The sequence below is a fragment of the Rhinolophus hipposideros genome, assembly GCF_964194185.1.
Source record: "Rhinolophus hipposideros genome assembly, chromosome: 10".
NCBI classification, from domain to species: Eukaryota; Metazoa; Chordata; class Mammalia; order Chiroptera; family Rhinolophidae; genus Rhinolophus; species Rhinolophus hipposideros.
The window spans coordinates 76,039,058-76,062,654 of NC_138056.1; the positions used below are offsets into that span (position 1 = coordinate 76,039,058).

General features: G+C 33.2%; 1 protein-coding gene across 4 annotated transcripts in view; it reads right to left on the reverse strand.

The window, feature by feature from the left end:
• The window catches only part of ATM (ATM serine/threonine kinase), a 122,049-nt gene that overhangs the window by 95,175 nt on the left and 3,277 nt on the right, over positions 1 to 23,597 (reverse strand). For 3 of the 4 annotated variants that reach the window (XM_081062954.1, XM_081062956.1, XM_081062957.1), the window contains exons 6-19: positions 22,021 to 22,185; positions 15,518 to 15,683; positions 14,620 to 14,858; positions 12,881 to 13,044; positions 11,614 to 11,783; positions 10,002 to 10,373; positions 9,265 to 9,459; positions 8,368 to 8,463; positions 7,236 to 7,461; positions 5,554 to 5,679; positions 4,883 to 5,008; positions 3,888 to 3,977; positions 2,342 to 2,513; positions 1,350 to 1,549 (exon numbers count right to left, since the gene is read on the reverse strand). In XM_081062954.1, the coding sequence (XP_080919080.1) occupies positions 1,350 to 1,549; positions 2,342 to 2,513; positions 3,888 to 3,977; positions 4,883 to 5,008; positions 5,554 to 5,679; positions 7,236 to 7,461; positions 8,368 to 8,463; positions 9,265 to 9,459; positions 10,002 to 10,373; positions 11,614 to 11,783; positions 12,881 to 13,044; positions 14,620 to 14,858; positions 15,518 to 15,683; positions 22,021 to 22,185 (2,507 nt within the window). The remainder of the gene's footprint in view (positions 1 to 1,349; positions 1,550 to 2,341; positions 2,514 to 3,887; positions 3,978 to 4,882; positions 5,009 to 5,553; positions 5,680 to 7,235; positions 7,462 to 8,367; positions 8,464 to 9,264; positions 9,460 to 10,001; positions 10,374 to 11,613; positions 11,784 to 12,880; positions 13,045 to 14,619; positions 14,859 to 15,517; positions 15,684 to 22,020; positions 22,186 to 23,597) is intronic. The other variant, XM_081062955.1, reaches the window with a different exon arrangement.

Genomic DNA, 23,597 nt, shown 5'->3' on the forward strand with positions numbered 1-23,597 from the left:
TGGTTAGATCTTATTTTCTGGGAAACAGTACTATTATTGTGTTTCCCCGAAAATAAGATCTAGCCAAACAATCAGCTCTAATGCATCCTTCGGAACAAAAATAAATATAAGGCCCGGTCTTTTTTTTACTATAAGACTGGGTATAATATATAATATAATATATATTATATATATTATATATATTATATTATATAATATTAATATATTATATATATATTATATATACCATAATGATATATATAATATTAATATATTATATAATAATATAATATATATTAATACATTATATATTAATATATATAATATATAATATATAATATATATTAATAATATATATAATATAATATATTATATATTATATGTTATATAATATATAATATATATTATATATGTTATATATATTATATATAATTATATATATAATTATATATATTATATATAATATATATATATATTATATATATAATTATATATATATATATAATATATATATGTAATATAATAATATATAATATAATATAATATAATATATATATTATATTATAATATAACATAATATAATACCTGGTCTTATATTAATTTTTGCACCAAAAGACGCATTAGAGCTGATTGCCCGGCTAGGTCTTATTTTCAGGGAAACACGGTAATATTTTTAAAAATGAAAGTCATGAAAGATAAGGAAAGACTAAGGAATTGTTCCAGACTGAAAGAGACTGAACAGACCTGAAAACTAAGTGCAATACTACAATGGTATATTCCTGATGATTATACTGTAATTATATAGGAAAGTATTACTGTTTTAGGACACAGACACCGAAACATAAGGGACATCACATCTACACTTAATCTCAAAATGATTCAGAAAAAAAGATGTATATGTGTGCATGTGTATGCAGAGAGAATAAGGCTAATATAGTAAAATGTTAACTGCAGGAGCTTATGGAGGGAATCTTCTTATAGTACTGTAACTTTTTGTCACTGAAATTGCATCAATTTAAAGAAAATAAACTAAGATCAGGGCAAGATTCAGACTTCAACTTCAATATTACATAAATATTATTTTTACATTCAGAACCTGTGTTTCTTGGCCTAGTTTAAAACAATTTATAATAATTAATTACACCTAAAGATAATAAATCTATCCAAATTCTATCCAAGTTTTAATGTTTCAGTGTCCACTTCAATTTATTTCACAGCACATAAAAGAAGTATATTTTATTACTAGTCTCAGATTCATTTCTCAAGGAAGCACTTTCAAGTTTTCAAAGGTACTACGTGATTCTCATGTCAGTCCATTACATTTACAATATCAGACGAAGTAAAGAGCTGCCTCATTTCTCTTAACTCACCGTGTGTAGGTGCAGAGGTTTAGTAGGGTCTAGCATGCTAGAATCAATTAACATTAACAATTTCCTCCGAATATCAGCTGCTCTAAATGACACAGTATTGGTCTGAGCAGTAGTTACACACATACACAGGAACTTGACCATGTCTAAAAAAAGTAGATCTTGCCTTGACAGATGTTCTTCAGCTAAAGGACTCATGGCACCTAAAAATAAAAAGCACTTATTAAAACTTAGAGAGGAACACAAGAATCACATACAGTGAACATTAACTCAAAGATTTTCCCCTCTACCAGAAACAAAAAATGAAAGATAAAAGTGAATATGGAAAACAATTATGGTGAAATTGATTACACACTACAAGCTTCAAAATTCTTCATAAAAGGTTACCCAAGGAGTCTGTCATCAAGAAACAATCTATGAAAAAATCCATACACATAAACAATCATTGCAATGCTGTTAAATTGTAGGGAAATAGGAATCTACATTTCTGACTGTAAAAAATGGTCAAGTAAATTGCGGCGTATATGTTATTGGGATATTATGAAGCTATTACAAAGTATGATTATCAATACAAATAACTAAATAAAAAATGCTTATAAGTAACAGTAAAACAAATATAAAAAGGCATTTTGATATTGTTGCTGCTTACCATTTTCAAAGGGTCTACAGAGAAATAACGGAAAAGGTTAAAAGTGATTACAGGTTAGGGTTAAGGTTAAAGGCATTATGGGTGCTTTCTCACTCTACTGCTTTCTATTTTCCAAATAATCTATTACATGATTTTCTTTAGTAATTATTCTAAAACTTTCCTATGAAGAATAGAAAACTAATAAATTCAATTAAAAATCAGAGACTCTAAAGTGTGTATAAAAGAACGATCCTAATAGACTATACTAAAAGGAAGTGAGCATAAAATTGGAATCTATGAAGCCTCTTGTAATGCCAAATCAATAGGAAGAGATCAAAGAAATCCCGAACAGTAAATATATTTTTACCTATAGTAAGCTGGCTCTCTCCAGATTCGTTTGCATCACTAACACTACCAGCAGGGTAATCGTTAAAAAGGCTTGTGAGTGCCTGATTCTCCATCTCCATTAGACTTTCATCAGTTTCATCTTTCTTTGACTCTACTTCTCCACAGTCAAGTGGCTTTTTGATAAAAGATGCCTTCAAAGGAAAAAAGAAAGATGTGTTTTCAAGTTGGCTCTTAGCCTGTTGTAGCTAAAATTCACCCAATCAAATAATTCAAGATCCATGTGTATGAACACTGCAGTATTTCTATTAAATGTCCAGTAATAGGAAAATAGATATAGAAATTGCAATATGTCTATATAACAGAGTAATATGCAAGCTTTACAAATGATTTCTTATACTAAGACGTTTATACTATTTAAAATTGTGGGAAAAGTATAAATTGGTATGGCTATTTTGGAGGACGATGACTATATCCATGAAAAATAAAATTCATATTCTTTCTGAACAAGTAATTTTATTTCTGTAATTTATTTTATATCCTTCATAGGCACAAATACAAGTAGACAACAATACAAGAAACTACCGCAGAACTCTTTGTAACAACAAAAAAAAGAAACTACTTAAAATGTTAATTAAGATCCGATGGGCTAAAAATAGTGAAATACCATGCTATTACAAAAAAAATAGTAAGGTATATCACTATGTAGCAACATTAAAAATAACCAAGATTTATTATTAAATGAAAATAATCAAGTTACAAAATATTTTTGCACTCATTAGATATTTCAATTATCTACGATATGTGCCAGGTACTATTCCAGACAAAAAAGTATGTTTGGAAGAAGCCCATTTGTATGGAAGGAAAATAAATACCATGATGAGAATATGTTGCTTGTCTGGCAAGGTTTTTGTTTTTATTTTTAAGGATAGAGAATTATTTTGAAGTCTGGTACACTGACACTGTTACACAGAAGTAGGTATCAGCCTGGATGATTAGTACCTAATCATTCAGTCTGTTAGTATTTATTAAGAAACTAAAAGCCAGGTACTATGCTAGGTATTGATATTAAGAAACAATCAGGGCAGGCCCGGTGGCTTAGGCGGTTGGAGCTCCATGCTCCTAATGCTGAAGGCTGCCAGTTTGATTCCCACATGGGCCAGTGGGCTCTCATCCACAAGGTTGCCAGTTCAATTCCTCGAGTCCTGCAAGGGATGGTGGGCTGCGCCCCCTGCAATTAACAACGGCAACTGGACCTGGAGCTGAGCTGTGCCCTCCACAACTAAGATTAAACAATTAAGAGTGAAAGGACAACAACTTGACTTGGAAAAAGTCCTGGAAGTACACACTGTTCCCCAATAAAGTCCTGTTCCCCTTCCCCAATAAAATCTAGAAAAGAAACAATCAAATATATCTCCCCCAACCAAATAGTTTAATTTCCACATTTGAAAAAACATAAGATGTCATATATTGTGAGATGCATCCTTAAGAGAGATTTCAATGAAAAAAAAGAAAGCATCTTAGAATCAACGAAATATGGCAGGTAGTAAAACAGAAAGCATACTTACTAAATTTCTACAAATATCTGCAATATCATTCACTAGTTTTGATGTTAACAATCGTAGGAAAAAGCCAGATGCAATCTTATTTGGAGTGTGCTGTCATTAAGACAAATAAAACACCACATAAGCAAAGAAATAAAAACAATTATTCTTGGAAGACAATATTTTCTCTATCTTGAATGAAATGTAGATTTTCCTTTACACTGGAAATTCTCTATCATAAAGAGCATAGATAAAGAGCTACAAATTATTTCAAAAATACTAACATCTTTTCTTAGAATAATAATAACTACAGCACATATCTTTCATTGTGCAAAACCAACATTAAAGTAAAATACCAACTAATGACCCTAAACGTAAGCAAGCAATAATTGTAGCTTAGAGTTTATTCTTCCACTTTCCGCACTTATACGGTAACAAAACATAGAAAAACACATTACAAAACCAAAAACACATGCTGATCATATTGATATATGGACATGTACTTAATAATAGCTTTCAAAAATGTATGCAATTATTGTCAGCACACTGGCCTGGCTCAGCTACCCCTCAGGCCTGCTCCAAAACAAACACTACACACAATAGCACTTTTTCTACTAAATGTTATGTAAGACTCTCTTGGCAAAAAAAGGGTAATGTACGTGCTGGAATTGTTTATCTTTGTGGCTACTCACTAGCACTTGTATAGTCGTATGCACATCACATAGCTAACAGTCAACAAATTTTTATTAAATGAATGAAAATATCCTGGGAATAAAAGAGTCACCTCTGTAGTATATAAAAATGGTAAGATAATCTCAGAAACCTTCTTGAAATGATGGAATTAGTTTCATGAGGAACTCGGATTATCTACTGCTTTATTCTGAATACTACCTTTTATTTACCATTCAATTTAATTTTAAATTAGTGTAAAAACTTATGAATGGACCAAACAAACAATAACACCAACTGGTTATTAACCCCCAGCTAGGTTATGTTGTCAAGTAGGAAGAACATCTTACCTTAGTACAGTTACATAAACAGCTTGTACATAGATGCATCATATTTCTCAATGAAACAATTCTAGATTCCTCATTTGTCTTATCTTTAAACAGAGTGATACTTTCTCCTGCACACTGCATCAGAGACTATTAAGAAGAAAAGGAAAAATCCAAATTCCAGTTAAAATTACAGTTTAATGATTGTTTTTTAAAAGTAAAATTAAGTGCTTTAAGAAGTTATACTTAATTTATAGTACAATTAAAAATTATGAACAATTTTTTTAAAAATGTCAAATCTTATACCCTGTTCTTACAAATCACACAACTGACAGAGTGGTAGCTAGAGATGAAAATAAGTTTCATGTTTAGGACCTACTTAACACTCTTAGTCAAGGATTCTTTCGGATAATTGATCACAGGAAAAACTTTTAAAAGTACAAGTAAAAATCAGTATTTTTGGTTATGAAATTAAATTTTAATGTGATATTATTTCAATTACTATGTTTATAATTGGCTTAAAATAATTTCAAATCTTAAGGAAGGACACAGCATCATTTCTTCTCAGACTGCATAAATAAAAGAAAAAGGGTTAACCTACATAAAAATTTATTTTCCAAACAAATGTGCCAATTTTCCCAAGAATACATTTCATTCAAATTAATCCAGAATTTGATTTGCATAAATTCTCCTACCTTGGCTTTCTGGAATAATTCTGATTTATACGCTTCCTCTTCAGTGATTACACCCACATAACAATAGCAACCAAGAACACCCACCAAAAGACGTGAACACCGGACAAGCGTTTCTGTATCTGTAGTCTTCAAGTAAAACACAGATAAAAAAAATATATATATAGCTCATAAATAATTTTGAGTACACTATGATTATCTCTTGCAAGAACAAATTTTATGTATGTATTAAGAAACAAAAAGTCAGTTAATTGAGTGAACAGTGGCATAATTCTGATCATCTTGAAAAAACATCTAAGGGATCCCTGCAGAGTTGTGATAACCAGGATTCTCAGGAAAAATAGCAGAAGTATCACCTAATGGCCAAGTAAGATATCCCTCTTAAACTGACACAGCATACTGCATACATGGCCCTTACGTATCTGAGATAGGAAGGAAAGATAAAAACTGATAGGAAATAAAGGTCTCTAACTTTAAAACATAAGCGGAAATTAGATTCATAGAGAGCTTCTGAAGAACAAGAACCTAGACTTATTCAGCTCTTTAGACTCCACAGACTGGCACAAATATTTCTGCAAGTAGATATCACTTAGCCAATTTTACAGAATTATGTTAAAAATTTGAAAAGATTACACAGAAAAACAATTTCAGATTTTTTGTTCCTATATTGTAGGAAATGGCATTTTGTGGGAAAACACAGAAGACACTATTACTTTGTAATGAAAGTGGTTACAACTGTGATTGAGAAGAATGTCAGTAATTAAGGGGAAGGCAGATGAAACAGGCACACTGTCCCTTTTCCGGTTCTTCGGCTCACTATCCCTGGCTACAGAATTCACTCATTTTAGGTTTTATTTTATTCAACAAATATTTTACCATCTACCATGTAACAAGGCACTATGGTAGATACAAAGATACACATATATGTTTGCATATATGCCCTTTAAGGAACTTATAGCATGGTTTAAGAGATATTTGTGTATAAAATATACACACAAATTTCGGTACAAAGAAGATGCTAAGTGTCACTTAAAAATAGAAACATTAAGTACTATTAAAAATTAAAAGATGAATTATTATGGCTGAGATTATCTAAGAGAGGCTTTAGCAAGGATTTTGACATGTTGATGATTTGAACATATAGAAATAGGTAGAAAACATGAGGGTTTTGGCAAGAGAGTAACACACTTGAAGAGAATTTTAAGACGAGAAAGACAATGATATGAGAAATTACTAGATGACTTCTAAAACATGAGTGACTGCTCGTTCATTTATTACATTTATTAATCACTCATCCTTCTAAGCACCCCCAAAATCTAGTAGATCAGTTTCAATTATGTCCTTTTCTGTTACTGTAACATCTCCCTCCACTGTATTGAGAAGTGTTTTCATCAAATAATCGCTATGCTCAAAACCATTATTAGTTTCCGCTAACCAACCCAAAAAATTCTACTGCTTTAGTGTCTACCAGAATTCTTGGTACAAAAAAAAAAAAAATCAAATTATTATTCATTAGTTTTCATTTTTCATGCTGTTTTTCCCTACTTACAGACATGTACTGTTGTTCACTGCTTTTAAAAGTAAGTTTCTCACCATACATTGAGCCTTTCCTGCCCGTGTCTGCTTCCTAAAAGTCTACCAAAGTAGAATTAAATACAAGCTTTAGTTCTTTTTGAAAACCTCACCTCAGATGAGTCGTTATTTAGACACTGTTCTGACAATCCCAGAAGATAGCGATCCAACAATTCCTTAAGATTTTGGTGGACAGAAAAGCCCATACTGGATTGGTGCTTTTCTATAGCACATTCTTTCATAACGGTTAAAAAATCCATTTTGTCAAAAGTAGTCTGAAGAAATAGTTCTTCAACTGCTGAGAATGAAGGCTCTTCTTTATCTTTTTTGTGTTGCTCCCTTCAAGAAAGTTAAGATCTTTAATTCATAATCAAACTACCTAATACTTACTTCACCTTCATATAGCAGCAGTATTTTACAAATGAAAATATTAACTTAGCATCTACATTATTCAAAGACTGTTTATACAATTAATGGATTATTCTTTTAAATGCTTCTCTTCTTTGGACTTTACTATATCAAATTTCATTATTCAGCAGCAAATTTTACTAATAGATGGACAAAAGAAACACCAGTTACAATCTCAAAGGCAAATTCATAAAATGTTAAAAACAACAGATATAACACATTATCTGAAAACATTTCCGTTTTAACCTTTACTTCTCCAAAAATGTAGCATTTTTTTCATCTTATGCTCTCTTGAAGATTAGAAATCTTCACGCTAGTGAGTCATTTTCAATCATAGTGATGAACATAAGCCTTTGAGTCAATCAACGAAAATGAAGAGTTTAGATTTATTTTTGTTTTCCCTTTCCTGAATTATCATTAGTTTTTAAAGCTAACAGTCAGATTTTATTTAACATATAAGAATGGGTCATCCCTTTAAAGAACTCATTTCACATAATTTTTATGTTCTTAATTCCCCATCATAATCATTCCACTTTTTAAAGTCACATGAAAATGTCACATGTCATACTATAGAAATGTCACATGTCATACATTAGAAAATGTCACATGTCATACTATAAAGCATTAAAAAATAGTAAACGAAATCTAAATTTACAGAACATAAATTGCAGTCATTGAATTAAAGAAACTTTCCCCTGGCTAACAGTTGTGATTTTTTTAAATTGACCAATTCAGTTCATAATTTTTAGATGCAGCTACCACTACTCTACTAAAATTATCATCTTTGTAATTAGAACTATATCTTAAAATAACACAGAACTCTATTAGATAACATACCATTCTGGCACACTCTGGAAAAAATTCATTGCAGCTTTAGAGTTTTTCATAGTGAGACTCACAAGAATTTTCTCCAGTGCAAGATGAGGAAAATTACTATAAAGGAAAATAAAAATTTTCACTTAAAAGACAAAAAGTCATTTAAAATATTCTTTAAACTTAAATATCCATGTTTGGCTTTAATACTGCCTTCTAAAATTTGGATCCAAAATTAAAATTGCTTTCATCTATACTGAATTTTTTAACATCTGAAAGAAGAATTTAAGGAGTATACATTTTATGTTACTACTGTTTTCAGCACTGCCTAGAAACACAATCATGTCCATTTTTTACAGCTCATTTCTGAAATAAAATAATTATGAAATTAAAGTGAAAGCACTAGGATCCAGGTGTTTGTCCTCCAATCATCCAATTCGAATTACTGATTATGGAAAGGTTAAGCGGGCAAGCCACTCCTCATCCTAGTGTGTAAGTCCTATTTTGTCTTTTTCTCATTTCTTCCCTCCAACTGATTTACACATTTCACCCAGAAGATACTCTTGTTATGATTTCAGGATACACCGGAGTTGGATATATATTCAGGTGGACCTATTTACAGAAGATCACAAAGGGACACATAAGTGCTCAAAGAGTTACATACATGTTCTTCATGCACATTCCCCTTATTCTCATTGTCTAGACAGAGAGACAAGAGCAGAGCAAAAGTTCCTGAACAAAGATCCGGGCACAAAAACACAGACACTAAAAACAAAGGGACTATTTACTACCTAGAGCTGGCTCTGTGAAAATCCTTTATTATCAGTGTGAAATAAAGCTATCTAGTATCAAACAAGTGATAGAGTACACCTTACAAAACAAACCCCCCAAAACAGCAGCATGTGAATAAATTCAAATCACCTATAAAGAATTGGAGGCAGCTCTGTTCTGTCTTCAAAGTCATCCTCTAACTGATAGAGTAAGAGCCATTTCATTATCAATTCCTTTAAAGAAAAACTTCTATTTACTTCACATATATTCTGCTCCATTCCCATTTTTACAGTTTCTGGAACTACACATACGGTCAGTGCCAAAGTCAAACAGCATACTGCAGGACTGTAATAAAGCAAGATAATTAATGTTGAAAAGTAACCTCTTTGAGGGGCAGAGATCTTATCCACCTTGTTTAGCACAGTGCCAGCAATACCTAGGACAGTGCCTGGCACATGGTGACACATACAAACTTCTGTTGACTAAATGAACACAAAGTAAAAAAGTTTGATTGCATTTAAGAAAATTCTTAATTAGAACTGTCTTAAACAGTATTCTGTACTACTAAAAATATAAGGTTTATAAATATTGATCAAACAAGTAATGCATTGTCAAATTACAGATAACAAAATTTAAACACTTAATTCTTTAAAACTTGCCTTAGTAAACTCTCCACATTTGAAACTAAATTTACATTTATTTATTTATTCTTCCTGGACAAACAAGAGCATCTGAAATAGAATTTAACAATCTTTAACTTAAGTTACAAACTCCAAAAACGGGGGAAAAGATAGCGACACACACACACACACACACACACACACACACACACACACACACATAAATATAACAACTGCAAAAACTAATACAATGCATAATCAACTTACCATGAAGGTTTGCAGGCTGACCCAGTAAATAACTTCCAGAATTCTCTGTCAACCTCAACTAAATGCCCTTGAATTATAGCTCCAAGTAAGCCAAAGTTTTCAGCTTGTATTTGTTCAGAACTTATACTGCGAAAGATAACAGACCAAATTTTAATCCAGAGTTTCAATAAATCTGACTTTTGTGAGCTTTCTAGGTTCGACTTCTTGCCTTGACACAATGCAAATTCTGTAAGGCATCGTAACACATATGGTGTGCGTTCCCCACGTCGTTGTTGAGGAAGAAGCTGGTATAGTATCATCAATAACGGTGACAGCTCACAGTTAGGTAAATTTGCAGGATATTTTGATATTAACTGGGTTGCAATCTGTAACCTAAAAAAAGTATAATTAATTAGAAAAGTATTCAATTCCATTGACAAGCTGAAAGAAAATAAACATATAGACACAGTACTCTTACAATATCCTAATTACAGTATCACCACTGTCATGCTCCATACTCCTGTCTCTTCACTTTTATTGGGCCCTACTTCCTAAAGTGGCAAGATGATTGACAACTTTTTGGCTAGCTGGATAAGCTATCGTATTTCCATTACACAAAAATCTTAAAGAATAACCAAATTAGCAATGTTTTATTTCTGATTTATTGAACCTATGTCCCGAAAGTGCCTTTCCTTGGCATTAATTCAGTCGATTCAATAAATATTTGCTGTGAGTTCTCTAGAATGTTTTCTACTCAGGAATAGGAACTTTAACTTATTCATCTCTATATCCCTAATGCTTGGCACACAGCAGGTGTTCAACAAATAGCTCTTGACTAAATGGACAAATTAAACCATCTGAAATAGGAACCCTCAACTACAAAAAACAAACAAACATGAGCTTAAGCAATAGGTATCCAAATCAATACGTTTTCCCCTTACAGCTCAATTATATTTAACCACTCTATCAACATGATAAAAATCAAAAGAACACTAATCACAAAATCAACAAATTTCTAACTGTCCTTAGGCAAGCTGCTTAATCTTTCTTGGTTTCAGTTATCCTTTTAGTAAAGCAGGCTGAACTAGATAGATTCTGAAGATTCCTATCAGACCTAATATTTTGATTTCACGGAATTCCATAACTATTTAATTAAATAATTGTGAATGCTACATGAAACTAAAGGACATAGCAAATAAAAAAAGATAACCTTTTATCATGGCATAAAGTCCAAATTATTCTGTGACTTCTGAATGCTATCTTTAATTTCGTCCTTATCTAATTCTATTGGAAGGTGCTATATATGCAAATCTCTTTGTGTTGAGGTACACAACTCAGTGAATTCCATAAGGCACACACTTATGATCACCCACCAGGCAGCCATTCTCCCTTCTTCCTTGTTATGGCAATATGCTTAAGAGAGGTGACCCTGTCCCTAGCCCTAACAGATGAGACATGATGGTTGAAATCAATGTATACTGCAAATCATGTTCCCCTTTGTCAGTGACTTGTTTGAGATCAGCCATACGACCTAGTTCTGCCCAATTAGATTAAAGGATTCTACTGGAGGTCTTGTGAGAACAACTAAATGAAACGAAGATGACACTGAAAGAAAAAAAAAGTAACATTGTACCAAGGCACGAGTTCAAAATCATTCTGTGACTTCTGAAGATGATCTTTTATTACGTCCCAGCCTAATTCTATTTTCCTCTTTTTGCATGGTACACTATTATCACTAAATTCTCTTTGTGTGGTAGTGTAAGACTGAGAAATCTCCAAAGATCTGGTATCTTCATTAAAAACCTGTAAAATAAAAAAAGGAAAACCTGTGTTTATTTTTTACATTGCTTTGTTTTCTAATAGTTCATTAGGAAAAAATGTTTCTCCTCAAATGAAGATATAAGGAAGTCATAAAGCAAGAGTAAAAAAATTATAGAAAAATATAAATATGGTAATGTAGCAACAAACATTTTGCATGAGTGCAATGGCTCTCTAGAAAGCAAATATTACCAAGTAAAGTTTTTGTTTTATTTCTTAATATTTACTAAGAGCACCAAGATATCTAAAAGTAAAACAAAAACCTCCATTTTCAAAGGAATTAAATCAAATTTAACATTAAGGAAATATGTGACAAGTGAAATTATCTAAAATGTTAATCAAAACCCTGGGAAAAAAAGTTTTACTTAAGAAACATTAAGCCATCAACCGACGAATGGGTACACAAAAGGTAACATGTCCATACAACAGGATAATATTTAGCGATAAAAAGGAATAAAACACTGATTCATGGTATAACATGAATAAACCTTGAAAACATTATGCTAAGTGAAAGGCAGACACAAAAGGCCACATACTGTATGATTCCAATTACATGAAATGTTCAAAACAGGCAAAAATCCATAGAGACAGAGAGTAGCTTAGTGGTTGGCTGCTAGGGACTGAAAGAAGTGGGGAAGGAGGACTGACTGCTAAAAGGTACAAAGTTTGTTTTGGGGCTGATGGAAATGTTCTAGAATTATTATAAATAGTGGCGATGAGTACACATGTTGAAAATACTAAGAACGACTGAATTGTATATTTTAAAATAGTGAATTTCATGCTATGTGATTTCTAACTCAGTAGAACAAAAAGAAGAAACTTAGGGTTAAACTTACTTCCTATAGATAATCTTTCAAGAATGGAAAAGTTCATCATCAGTTTTCACTATGTTTATATATGCAGAAGAGTTATCTTTTAAGTCAGAAGGGCAATTCTAAATACTTATGGTGTCTTGAAAGGAGTAGTCACATGTACAGAGTAATTTTACAGATTTTTATTTTTTTTATCAGAACACAGGTTTTAAAAGCCCAGTACGAGAAAAATTAACAGGAAATTTCAAAATGTAACAAGACCCACTATACCTGGTGACAAACATCTGCCATCAACTCAATCAAGTTTTCCTTGACAGCAATATTACGAGATGCTGAAGAATATTTCCCTCTGCTTCCTATATGACTTATCTCATTAACTAGCAGATCATATAAGTTGTATAAGATACTTTTCCATTTTCTTGATTCATAAGCACCTATAATTCAAAAAATTATAACATATATACATTACATTTGTATTGCCAACTGCCACAACACTATTCATCTGTCAAGGGGGAAACATTTGAAAACATCAGGCCCAACCTTCTATTCAGTACTAATGCCTCTTCTGACAACATCCTTGACAAGCTCTACTTCATAGCAGTGTCCATTTCACACTCAGTTAAATGTGTTTGTTATAAAATTCCTCCATATTTCGATCTTTCTCTAATCAACTCAAAATCTCATACTTTCTCTAATTTCTTCTCTTCCCTGAGGCAAATACAATGAAGATATCTCCTCTTTAATATGAGGACCAAGTTCTCCCCCATGTCTTCATTGAAGAGAAAAACATCACCAGTTCCTTTAACGAGTTAGTGCATGAAGGACATGTTGTTATCCAGAATTCTCATCATCCCAGTTCTCCTGCCCTAGACACACTCCAGTCAACTTATGTCCCTCTTAGAATGTTGACTCTACAAAGTCTGGTGAACATAATACTCCAACTGTGATCTGTATGGCAAACAATGAGCTATTACTTCCCACAAAAAACCATTAAATTTATTAATGTAGCCTAAAACCATATTAGTGTTTCTGGCAGCCTCATCCTCCTGCCAATTTTCAATTCATCCAAAATATGCAGTTAACTAAAACGCTACATACATCATACGATTTCCTAATAAGCCTGATTTTCATCCTGGTGAGAGCTATGTGAAAGATGAAACACTAAGAAAAGCCACCATTCTTTGACTCACGGTAGTTTCATGGGCTACAAATACACCTAACCAAACACACTAGAAGAACTCTTGAAACATACACAGCTACTTTTGATAGAAAGTGGCTGTAACAGTTCTCCTCTGTTTTACCTGCTATGACTCAATGTAGCATGATTTCTTAGTGGTCATTAAGCTAGCCATGATGAATTGGTTCTTAGGCTAGCACAAGCCCAAAGACAAACGTTGCCTGAGCATGAGGAAACTCATTCAGTTCCACTTCCACCCAATAAAGTTCCTGTCTAGTGAACGGAGCTATACCAAGCACTGTTTTCTTGATGAAAGACAAATGCAAAGGAATCAACGGTGAATGGGTCATTCATTTCTGGTTTTCCCAGCAAACAGAGGCTTGGAGTACCTATGAGGTTTACGACTGCATGTATGTATCTTCCTTGAGAACTAACTGGCTATTTTCAGTCCATATGCATCTATTTTGTCTTCTAATAAAAGCAGTATGTGAATAAACAAAATCCTGCCTTCTCTAAATTCTTTTACTTAGTCTGTGTCACATCTCCTAGCAAATAATTATTGCTGCATAAATAGCTCCTAGAGGGAACAGCGTCTCCTATTGGTTTGTATGCTTCATAGCATAACTAAACAAATGGTAAAGTGTAATATGACTTGCTATAACAGCTTCAAATTCTAAAAAAATGTGTGAAAAATATCATCATGACTAATATCCTTACCAAGCACAGCAATCCAGAGGAAGGTCATAACCTCTTACCAAATACAGATTTCATACTTAAGCCTTTATGTTTCAACGAAGAAGCAAATTCAAAACAGTAAAAATTTCCTTTATACCTTTATCTTGGGTTTTGGCTCCCTTTGGATGATGGATATAAATTTGCAGTTGAAATAATTCAATAATTACTTCTTTTAAGGAATCATTAAGTCTGTGCTGAGTCCAAACATACAGCAAAGTAGGAAGAATTTCATCTCCTAATTCACACACTTGAATTCGAAAGTTAACAGCCAAAGTCTTGAGGAAGATAATAAATGCTGCTAAGATATGGTTTAGACCTGCAGAGATCTTTTCTTGTCTATGACAGAAAATAAACAGACTCAGCTTGGTATAACCATGGTAGGGGGAATACACAAAGTAAAGACAGTTATGAAGCTGCATGCTGAAAGAAAAGAAAAATATCTTAATTTTCAAATAACAATAGCCTTAGTTTCAGAACTATTTAGAAAAAAAAAATTCACAGCAGCACTACACAGAAACAAAAAACAGCTCTTATTCGGTGCTGAGAGTATTCCTGTTAGCTCTCTCTGCTACTGAAACACTGTCTAAAATTATACAAAACTGATCTGTAATACCTACCATTTATAAAATGTTTCACGTTATAAACTTGGTAATACCATACAAACTTAAGATAATGATACTTCCAAAATAATATTATTTTATTTTATTCTTATCCTCAAAATGGGGTAAATAAAACTACTTATGGGATATTTAGCTTTTCCTGTCATTAGAAAAGCAAAACAGGATCTCCCACTGTAAAGTGTCATTTCATGCTCTGCTTAATGGATATTCAGGAAGTGTTGGACCTCACCAATATTTGCTTTGAGAATCCAGTAGCTCTACTATAATAAGCCAATTTTTAAAAATTGGTAGTATTTTTAGTTACTGAATTTAAAACAGTCTTCCAAGATCAAATGGATTTTCAATATAAAACAAAACAAAAAGAGATTAGATTACCTTGCATTCTGAATAGCCTTTGAAAAAAAATCCAAGAATTTGGAATTTAATCCATCAGTTTGGGAACAGCATCCTTTAGTCACAGCTTGAATTATTCTAGCCACTAAAACTCTATTGATGTCTTGTGAAGGTTTAAGATACAACTTGAAGTACACAGAGAACAATTCTGAAAAAAACAAATAAAAACGTATTATTTTTTTAAAAAGAAAATCAACAAATCATTTAACGTAAATGTCACAATTCAAATTTCAACAATCCCACATATAAAAAAGATTAAAATTATACTAACTTATATTTAATACAGTAAAAGCATCCCATTAATCTTTCATTGTATTTTATATAAACTACCTTCAAGACAGGAACAACTTCAGTCAGCAGAGAACGTAAACACCAGTTTAAGAGCCAGACTTCAGATAAGCTCCTTCTCTAATCCTATGTTCCTCCATCTAGGCCTAACAAAGCACTTGACACAGTGCACACTCCAGTTTTGTTGTTTTAATGCTGTTTGACTAATAACGATTTATTTCTCACAGCAATAATAGTAGCCAGGGTTCCTTCATTTTTGCATAAATTCCTCAATCCCAAAGGCAACATGAGAGGGACAGGTGACAGGTGCAAATGGGAAGCTACATCACAGAAGAGAAACCCCAAGCTTTTTATAATAAATGGGCTGAAAGCAAACCTGTCCTTTGCTCTGCAGGAAGCCATCAATCATGTCTTTCAACTCACTATAGGAACATCACTACAAACCTCCAATACAGTGCTGAATAGGAGCGGTGACAGTGAATATGTCTTGCTCCCCATTTCTTTTGTGAAAAGATTTAAATTATGAATACAATTTCTTTAAGTTATAGAACTATCTAGAGTACCTATGCCATAACGGGTGAGTTTTGACAGTGTGTAGTATTAAGGAATTGGTCCATTTAAATTCAGTTGTCAAATTTACATGCGTAGATTCACAAGATTTCCTTCTTTTGATAGCTATAGGGTCTGCAATTATATCCCATTTCATTCCTAATATCACTAATTTGCATCTTCTCTCTTTTTATATTAGTCACTCTTGTTAGAGGTTCTAGATGTTATTGATGTTTTCAAAGAATCAGCTTTTTGTTTCATTAATTTTTCTTTTTGTTTTCAAATTTCATTTATTTCTGCTTGATTTAAAGTTTTTGGGTTTGTTTTTCTACTTTCTTGAGATGGAAGTTCAGATTATTGATTTGAGATCTTTCCTCTTTTCTAATGTAGACAATTAATGCTATAAACTACCCACTCAGCATATCTTTAATTGCATTCCAAAAATTTTGGTATGTAGTAACTTTCATTTTCATCCAGTTCTAAGTATACTTTGATTTTGAGACATTTCCTTCAACCCATGAATTATTTAAAACTATTGTTCATTTAAACAAAACTGTTGTTCCTTTTCACAAAAATATTATGAAGGCAACAGAGTTCTATGACAGAAAGTAAAAAGAGAGGGACAAATTTAGAAAGAGCAATCAGAAAATGGAAGTGACATTTAAGTTGAGACCTAAAGTATGAGAAGAAAACAGCCATACAGAGGGTAGCCTTGACAAGAGCAGGACAAATGCCACAAAGCAAGACCTTGCACTCTCTGAAGTGTGTGAGATGATCCATACCAGTGTCAGAACGAAATATTATAACTCTTGTTTTTTAAATTAAAATTACAAACAAAAATTAAGATTTACTGATATTTAATACAGATATTAACAATGGCCATTTTAAAAGACAATTTGGCAGTTTCTTACAAAACGAAACATACTTTCACCATACAATCCAGCAATTACACTGCTTGGTATTTACCCAAATGATCTGAAAACTTATCTGTACAGATATTTATAGCAGCTTTATTCATAATTGCCAAATTTAAAAGCATATCCAAATGTCTTTCAGTAAGTGAATGGATAAACTGTGGTACAATCCAGAAGTATTATTCAGTGCTAAAAAGAAATGAGTTATCAAGGCATGAAAAGACATGGATGAAAGTTAAATGCACACAACTAAGTGAAAGAAGCCAATCTAAAAAGACCGCATACGAGTACTATCTGACTCCAATCATATGACATTTATGGAAAAGTCAAAGCTATGGAGATAGTAAAATCACTGGTTGGTAAGAATAGGGTAAGGAAGGGGAAAAAAGGTGGAGCACAGAGGATTTTTAGGGTTGTCAAACTAATCTGTATGGTACTATAATGATGGATACATGTCATTACACATTTGCCAAAGCCTATAGAATATACAACACCAAGAGTGACCCTGATGTAAACTGTAAACTATGTGTGATATGAGATGTCAGTGTTGGTTCACTGATGGAATCGAAGTTACCACTTTAGTGCAGGATGTTGACAGTGGGTGAGGCTGTGCATGTTTGAGGTTAGGGGGGTATATGGGAACTCGCACTTTCTGGTTAATTTTTCTGTGAATCTACAATTGCTCTGAAAAAAATACAGTCTGTTTTCTAAAAAAAGTTTGGAAATCACTTGGCCAGAGAATCCAAGTATGGCCACTGCAGCTACGGAACAGAAATCAGAAGGATGAATGTGGGCTGTTAGCTCAGTTAAAAGGTCCGAGAGGTAGGCAGAAGCAACACTGTGTAGTGATTCCAAGGCCTGGAAGAGGAGTCCACATTTCATACCAGGTGTGCAGGAAAGCCACTAAAAGTTTTCAACTTTTCTTCCTACCTTATTAGAAAAACTATCTTCTTCCTTGTAATAGTCCTACTGTAGGTCTCTTGCTTTGGAGCCCCTTCTTCTCAGGAAACACACATAATCAATTTTCTGTGTATTCACCACTCTCTCTACTAAGTCTTTCCAATTATATTTATATATATTCCAGTCACTCTCATCTTTAACAGAACTCTTTCCCTTCCCATTACAACCAAAGCTTTTGAAAAGTGTTATCTGTAATTGCTAAACCATTTCCTCACTTGTCACTCATGCTTTCACACCAGTCCTTTATAGAATTGAACACCATCAACCAACTGGCTCTAATTAACAATGTGGATCCTGACAAAGAAGATACCTACCAAGAGGGGTCCTGGTGGCTAACTGAGCTCTAGTTTAAAAACAGAGCCTAGCAGCTGTTTCTGAACAGGGGTCTCTCACACAAACTGCACTTCAGGGAGAAGCCTGCACTAAATTGCCTGCCTGCAATGTGTTCTTGCCATCTGAGCCAGCCATTATAAAGGAGTTCCTGGAATCCTATTTCAACCAGTAGGATGGAGACTTTCGCTAGTCAATAGGAGCTGTGCAGCTACAATGCTATTAGCACCTTCACCAACCAATCAGAGCAGCTCCATTCTGACCAATCAAGACAGTGCTTTTGGGACCAATCAAACTACGAAGATTTGGAGTCCTCATTTGCATGAGGATGGACGAGGGACAGTGACTTCCCTCTGTACAAGTCCGCTCCCATCAGACAGTGTGATTTCCCTTTCCACTGAAGGCTGTGTTTCCCCAGCTAGAGCTGTAACACTGAAGATGAAACACCAAAGACACCTCGCAGAGTAGAGCGGAGCAGAGCTGTCTAGATGGAGAGGGGCCTTGCCTCTGGGCCGCTTCAGGGCCACCTCACAGCTGTGCTGCTTCATAACTGAGCTGTAACACTACTGAGCTGTTCCACAGCGGTGCTGTTCTCAGAGTTGTGCTGTGTAACAATTGAGCTATTTGCACTGAACAAAATTTCCTTCTTCACCACACCCCAAATTGGAGATTCTTGTTGGCATTGAATTGGTACCAACGACCATAGGTTGACACCATTTCTAGAATAATTAACCCAATAATGGCAGATACACATTCTTTCAAATGCATGTGGAACACTCAACAAGGTACACCTTATTCTGAATCATAAAAGAAATCAAAACAATTATAAATAATTTAGAGTACAAAAGTTTATGTTCTCTGACCATAATGTAATTAGACTGGAAACCATAAGAAAAAAAAAATTCCTCAAACAATTGGAAATTAAACAACACATTTCCAAATAATCCGTGGGTCAAAGAGGAACTCTCAAAAAAAAAAAATAAATATTAGAACATATTTTGAATTGAAAAAAAAGAAAGGAAAATATTGTCAAAATTTGTGAGATATAACTAAAGCAGTGTTTAGAGAAAAGCTTATCATACCTAATGCATATGTTAGTAAAGAAGCTCTCAAACCAATGATCTAAGCTTCTACCTTAAGAAACTAGAGAACAAATTAAACCCCAAACAGAAGGAACTAATAAGAAGATCAAAAATCAATAATGAAAGAGGCAATATCACTACAGAGCCTACACATATTAAAAGGATAAGGCAACAACGTTCAAGAACTTTATGCTCATACATTCAACAACTTAGGTGAACTGTACAAATTTTAAAAACAAATTATCAAAAGGTCTCTGAAAAACAGATATGTAAACTAAATAATCCTGTACTATCAAAGAAATTGAATTTATAGTTAAAAATCTTCCAACATCAACCTCCAAATTTAATCCAGTAATACATCAACTGGGTAACACATCTTGCCCTAGTGGGGTACATATGCCAGGAGCACAAGGTTGACTCAACCTGTGAAAAATCCATCAACATAATTCAACACATCAATAACACACTGAAGAAACAAAAACCACACAATTATCTCAACAGATGCAGAAAAAATTTTAACAAAATTCAACATCCATTCCTGATAAAAAACGATAAGCAACTACAAATAGAAGTAAACAACCTCAACCTATAGTGACAGTCAGTATAAAACACTGACTTCTTTAAATCAATAAAAGACCTAAAATAAATAAACAAACCTAAATAAATGGAAACATACCATGTTCATGGATTGTACAATTCTGTTAAGATGTCTATTCTTCCCAAATTGCTCAACAGATTCAGTGTAATCCCTATCAAAATCCCAGCAGGATTTTTTTGTAGAAATCAACAAGCTGATTCCAAAATTTATATGGAAATGTTAGTTCAGTCTTAGGCCATCTTCTCTCACTCTGAACTCTTTCCCTAAACAATCTCATTAATAGCCATAGCTTCAATCAATACCACTACCAAACATATATTTTGAACATAAGCTTTACTTCTTGGGCAGAGTCCTCATTAGAGGAGTTTCAGAGAAGGAAGCTAACTGAAAAATAAATTTAACAAAAAAGTTGATTATTAGAAGTAATAGCAGTTTGCTTAAAAATGAAAGGAGGATTTCAGAAAACATGCCAGATGATGGAATCACAGTAAGGAGACCAAAGGAAGGACTGCCATTGTTTCAGTGAGACCCATTATTAAAATCTGCAAATATCCTAAATATTTAGGATGGACCACTTTGGTGAGAGACTTCTCGAAGCCTTTATTCATGTGGGAGGAGTAGAATGTAATGCAGGGCACTGATTAGGTCATGGTTTTATGGTCCTTATACATCTCATTTTGAAATGATAAACTCACAGTAAAGAATATAATGTCTTTTAATTATTACAATTTACCTTGAATATCTTTCAAAGAAAATGCTGAGTTTCTAAATTGTCAGAGGTGGTTTTATTAGAAGACTTGGACATCTGGCTTAAATCACCTTGTTACAGCAAAATCCCGTTTTCACCCATTAAACCCATTTAGACCCAGAAATTCTCCTCCTTTGAAATCAATAAACTCAAATGTTTCACTCTCTGACCATTAACTTCCTTTGTGGTCTCTCAGTAACTCTCACCTAACAAACTGTCAACAACACTAGAAGCCTTCCTGGCACCCATCAAACCCATTCAGACCCAGAAATGTTCTACCTTCAAAATTAATAAACTCAAATATTTCAGTCTCTGACCGTAACTTCCTTTGTGGTCTCTCAGTACCTCTCACATGCAAATTGTCAACAACACTAGAGTCCTCCCTGGCACCCAATTCTACTTATCTAGTAAGTCACTGGATCCTATATCCAATAGGTCCTATACAGAACCCACTGTGTCCTAAATATCCTATTCTAACACTTTTGGTTTCCATTACCTTACCAGTGACCTGCTCACTGACTAATCCAACGGAAACTTTTGTGTCTTATCATTTGTACAACACTTAAAATGTCACACCCCTTCCAACTTGAAATTCTCTTGCTTTCACTTTTATGATACAACTCTCGCTTGGTTTTCTTCTCTCTGCTTTAATCATGGTTGACTTTAGGTGTCACTGATCTGTGAAGCCACTGCACCCACGCATGTCTGTATCATAACGCATCATAATGCATGGTTGTTTTCTGCCCCCTAGACTGTCAAGTCCTTGAGGGTAGTGGATGGCATCTTTCAATTCTGTAATTCCAGATAGTAAGCACCTAACACATATTATCGGTGACAATAACTTAAGAAATATGTAATAAATGTAAATTTAGAGTCAGATTCTGTAACCATTTAATTTTACTAAAGTACTGTTAAACTGTGATACAGTTTAGGGATACAAATAGACTCCAACTGCTCTTTTGGTAAAATATCATTTCACAGGGAAAAATTCACTAAGAACAAACTTTAAAACATACCTAGCCACTGTTGCTGAGATATTTCACACCAGTATTTTCTCACTGAAAGAATGTCCTTAAGCAATATGTTGCTACAATCAGCTCCATAAATGGCGCCGTTAGATGAATCTTTCACTGTGTCCATGACATAATTCAAGAGTTCTTGACATTTTAGCCTGGGTGCTCCTATTTAAACATAAACAAATAAATAAAAATATGTAAATCTTTGGAAAATTAATTAAGAAATGGCAACTATACAAATAATATCATTTGATAAATTACTATTAACTGACCTCCTTCTCACATAGCACGGATTACCAAACTATGCCCATGGGCATAGTTCTGCAAGCCACGTGTGTTTGGAAATAAAGCTTAACTAGACCACAGCCATATCCATTCATTTATGTATTGTCTATGTCTACTTACAGGCTAAAAAAGCAGTGTTGAGTAGTTGAGATAGAAACTTACGTAGCCTACAAAGTCAAAAACATTTACTATCTGGTCCCTTTACCAAAAAGTTTACCAACACCTGTACGAATATATAGCAAAACAATCATTCATTCTATCCTTAGTAATTCACAATTTCTGGCATTAGATCTAAAATGATCCAAAGTTACTTGGTAATTTTTATAAAGAATTAAATAACATAAGATTATACCGAGGATTGAAAAAAAGATTATAAGGATATTTACTATGAAAAGAAAAAATTACTTCCAAGTCCTATAACAGAATTTATAGCACACATGTATTTAAAGTTGTAATTTTTACAGTTTTATTTACTAGAGGTTCTGAAAAATTCAGCATTAATGGATATATTCTTGAAGGCAACAAAAGCACATTTAAAAATTCTTATTTTGAGCAAACCATATTGATGTCGCAGCCAAAATTTTGTATTTCAACGTTAACAATCTTAAAATCATACAGAACATTTTTGTTGTAAGCAATGAGCAGGGCGCTGCAAGTCTTTATGTGTATTTGAATATATTCCAGTTTAGAATTTTCTTATGATGAGACTAGTTATATCAAGAAGTATCCGAAACTGATAAATTAGTATACACGGATATAACTGGAAAATCATTTCAACTTAAGGCTTATATCATAATTTTAGGCTTCTGGCCAATGATGAAATGCACAATCATATTATCCTCCGCTGCAACACCTATGCATGTCTCTCTACCAGTCCTCATAACATTTTCTTATCTATAACATGTTATATTATCACATCCTTAGGAAAGGAATTAATCTCTATATCCCAACATCTAGCCCAGTGACTGCTCTATAGTAGATGGTTAATAAACATCTGGTGAAAACCACATAAATTCCGTTTCCCTGAAAATAAGACCTACCCGGATATTAAGCTCTAATGCGTCTTCTGGAGCAAAAATTAATATAAGACCTCATAAAGGAGGAATTTATGTAATCCTTTCAACCCTAAGATTCCATGCTTACATAAATTCCTCCAAATATTTGAAGGAAATGTATTAACTCTAATATAAAAACCCTATATTAAAAATATAGGGTTTTTAAAAAACCGTTATTTAAAAACCGTTCTATGTACTAGAAATTAGAGTTAGCACTCAACTTTTAGCTCACCATAT